The sequence below is a fragment of the Populus trichocarpa genome, chromosome 5 (genome assembly GCF_000002775.5).
Source record: "Populus trichocarpa isolate Nisqually-1 chromosome 5, P.trichocarpa_v4.1, whole genome shotgun sequence".
In the NCBI taxonomy this organism is placed as follows: Eukaryota; Viridiplantae; Streptophyta; class Magnoliopsida; order Malpighiales; family Salicaceae; genus Populus; species Populus trichocarpa.
Window position 1 is genome coordinate 2,548,978 of NC_037289.2, and position 3,389 is coordinate 2,552,366.

Genomic DNA, 3,389 nt, shown 5'->3' on the forward strand with positions numbered 1-3,389 from the left:
ATTTCCTTGATTGTTTTTTTTATCAAAGTCATATATATATGTTTCTTTAATTCCTTTTTATTATTCTTATAAACAAATTGTTTTGCATTACTTGAAACATGTCCACCAACCAAAAATAATAGAGAAACATAAATAGAGAGTGAGACCAGACGACTGTTGTTTTAGCCCTGGTCCTTGGAGACATTATTATTATTATTATTATTATTATTATTATTATTGTGAAATTCAAAATCTGTGTGCTAAGATTTTTACCAAAAAAATACTTAATACTCAGTTGTCCCTTTAATCAATTCATTGTCATAAACTTTATTCTCTTTAAATCTTCTCTCAAAAGACACTCAACCCTACCACCATATCAACTTTTTGCCTAGGGATTCGGCCGCGAACACCGTACAATTTGATGGGGCTAAAATTACAATCTCAATGCACAAATGATTTTGATTTGATGCCACAAACCACAAACATAAGTTCATCAACACCCTAATCTAGTCCTACACAAGATTAGATCATGTCTTTGGACGCTAAAATGATCAAATTGGGTGAAGTGGATTAAATTCAGGTTACATGTATATCTTTCAATGTGCAGGCTGAGTTAAAAGAAATTCAGAGATGTAGAGAGAGCTTAGCTCTTCTTAAGGCTGCTCATCATGGCAGCCTTCTGTTGAGTTTCACGTTCATGAGGTTCTGATACATCACCTTTAAGCTTTTCTGAGTTCAAAATCTTGATTCTCAGAGTGTGCTTCTTCTGACTTGCTGAAAAATATGATATTGGACATGCATTATTTATCTAGCCATGTGAATTATGTTTGCTGTACGTACTCTTATTAGGAAACCTACATCACTTTTATAAAGCTATATATTCGAATTTCGCATTTGGACTCTTGCAATTTTTTGACCATCTGAAAAGTTGATTCAATCAGCAATAATATGATCAGTCACCAGCAGAATATCATATAACATGTTCAAGCAGATTGTATAAAACTTGTACTAATTACGCATCACTAGCCCAAATGATCAATTAGGTATCTCCAGGGTTGTATCTTTTGGGGGTGCCATGAAGGAATATATTAATTTGCTGGTGAAATGGTAGCTAAAGATTGGTTTGATGCCAAATTTGGATTGTGGACAAATATATAAAATATAAGATTGAAAAAAAATATCTTGTTCATCTTAATGAAGTGCCAAAACCTGATAGAGGGAAACATATGGTCCAGAGGTTTGACAGATTTGAAAGGCAAAAGTTTCAGCCATGGCCCATTTAAGCACCTAAAATATTATAAATTGCAGCACAGATAATTCTTATGATAGAGGCTGAAAACAGTAAGATCTTAAAGAGAGGAAAAAGGTTGAGCCGTAGAGGTTAGGAGAGAGTATTAGTACAAACTAGAACAAAAAAATATGCTTGGGCAAGGCATTAAAGATGGTTTGAATTGACCAAGCATCTATGTGTGGCTCATACACAAGATGCTCTAGAAAAACTACAAAAAGAAAAAGGTGGAGAAAAAAGTTACAAAATAGAGGAACAGAAACATCCAAATTAGACCAACCAGACTAAGCTACACTAGGAATAAAATGGGAGAGACATTAGTCGCGATGAGCCTTTCAGAGACTGCCTAAAAATGCAGAAATTGCCCTCATATGGTGTGTAGAGGGCCAACCACAAAGGAAAATTAATAGTAAACTTTCTAACAATTCAGCACACACTCTTCTTGAATCCTACCTAGCATCTGATACACTGCTGTAGCAATCTCATCCACTGAAGTCAGCTTACAATCATCTTCTACCTGCAATAATGATCAAGCCATCATAACTGTTAAAACCTTAGCTGGGTTCCTTTTTTTATTTATTTTTCTTTTTCTTCTTGTCTTGGCTGTAAAGAAATTACCTTGACACTTAGAGAATAAAGCACAATTTGATCAACCGTTGTGACGTTTAGGTGAAGAACAGTGAGGCGCATGCTATGCAGCCCAGAAACAACCTTCAAGAGCTGTTTCGGCCGCCTTTTCGATCTTATTTTGAGGTTGGCATGACTCTCTACCATGGTCACTTCTATGTCAGCTATAGTAGATTGAGTCTTATGCAACTTTTCATTCTTGCCAACAGAGTTTTCGAAATGAATTGAGCTTGTTGAGTACTGTGGAAATGTAAAGAACTCGGAGAAAGGCAGTGAAGAAACATGTTGCTGATTATCACCATCAGAATTTTCCTTCATTTTTTTGCAGGCACCAAGTACTTGCATCTTTTGTTCAAGCTCCTTGACAAAATTAATAGCACCTCCGATAATTGATGCTTGATCACCCTAAAAATTAAAGTTAATTACTGCTTAAGAGAAAGAAACTTTGCAGGCCATACACGAAAATTATCAAGAGATGAAACTAAGCAAGAAAATGAGGAGGAGAGGGAAATGAGAGATACCCTTTGAACGTAAGACTCAGGCATTAAAGCTCTCAGAACTGAAAGATACTCGTTCATTTGCTTTCTTCTGTTTCTCTCTACAGCAATGTGAGTCATTCTTTGATTCTCAATCTCTTCTTTGTTCTTCTTACTCCTCGATCTCCTTCTCTTAACACGAGTAGCAGGCATTGTTGATGAATCACCCAAGTGGTGATGATGATCACCAGTTGGAGGAGCAGTACTCAATAGTCCATTTGCTGCATCAATGCTTGCATCTGATGAGGATGGAATATTGTTGCTACATGTTAGGTGCAAATCATTCAAGTGAGGCACCATGGAATTAGGTGGTTGGAAAGAGTTCCAATCCTCATGAAGAAATGTTTCTGTTTGGTTCTCGAGAAAATAAGAAGAGCAGCTGTTGTCTTGATCTTCTTCATTTTGGTCTAGGCCAAAGTCATAGCTCCAATTCCCACCAAGCAAGTTGTAGAGCTCTTTGCTGCTGTGGCCAAACCAGTCTTGTTGAAAGACTGCAGCCTCCAGTGCCATCTCTTTCTCTCTTATAAGAAACTCAGTGTATTTAAAAATAAAAAAAAAACAACACAAAGGAGAAGAGTAGCAGAACAGAAAGCACCCAAAAAGAAGAGAGGCTTTCTGCTTTTTGGGTCTTGTATGGATGGAGAAGCTGAGCTTTTAAAGGCCTTATTATGAAACAAATGATCTACAGCATATTGCACGTGAAAATGGTATTGAGTTTTTATTGAAAAAGAGAGGAGTGGAGGCCACAATATTGGATTAATTTTCTTTTTGAAAAAACAACAATATATATACATGCTCTATTTCTCCTCTCTTTTTTTTTCACTCTCAGTAATACAAAAAAAAAAAAAACTATTTGTTAAATTAAAATAGGATACTCATTTTTGTAGGCTAACAAAAAATATATAAAGTGGAAATTGTAATTTTAAGAAATATTTTTCAAATTACATAAATTAATTAAA

At 35.4% G+C, this 3,389-nt stretch overlaps 1 protein-coding gene across 1 annotated transcript; it reads right to left on the reverse strand.

Annotated features, from left to right (window-relative positions):
* Nucleotides 1-1,384: 1,384 nt before the first annotated feature.
* LOC18098837 (transcription factor bHLH94) lies at nucleotides 1,385-3,074 on the reverse strand. The gene is made up of 3 exons (XM_006382591.3): nucleotides 2,416-3,074; nucleotides 1,886-2,299; nucleotides 1,385-1,784 (listed from the first exon to the last, which is right to left on the reverse strand). The coding sequence occupies exons 1-3, from the start codon at nucleotides 2,938-2,940 to the stop codon at nucleotides 1,686-1,688; spliced, it is 1,038 nt and encodes a 345-aa protein (XP_006382653.1). The 5' UTR covers nucleotides 2,941-3,074; the 3' UTR covers nucleotides 1,385-1,685.
* Nucleotides 3,075-3,389: the final 315 nt, after the last annotated feature.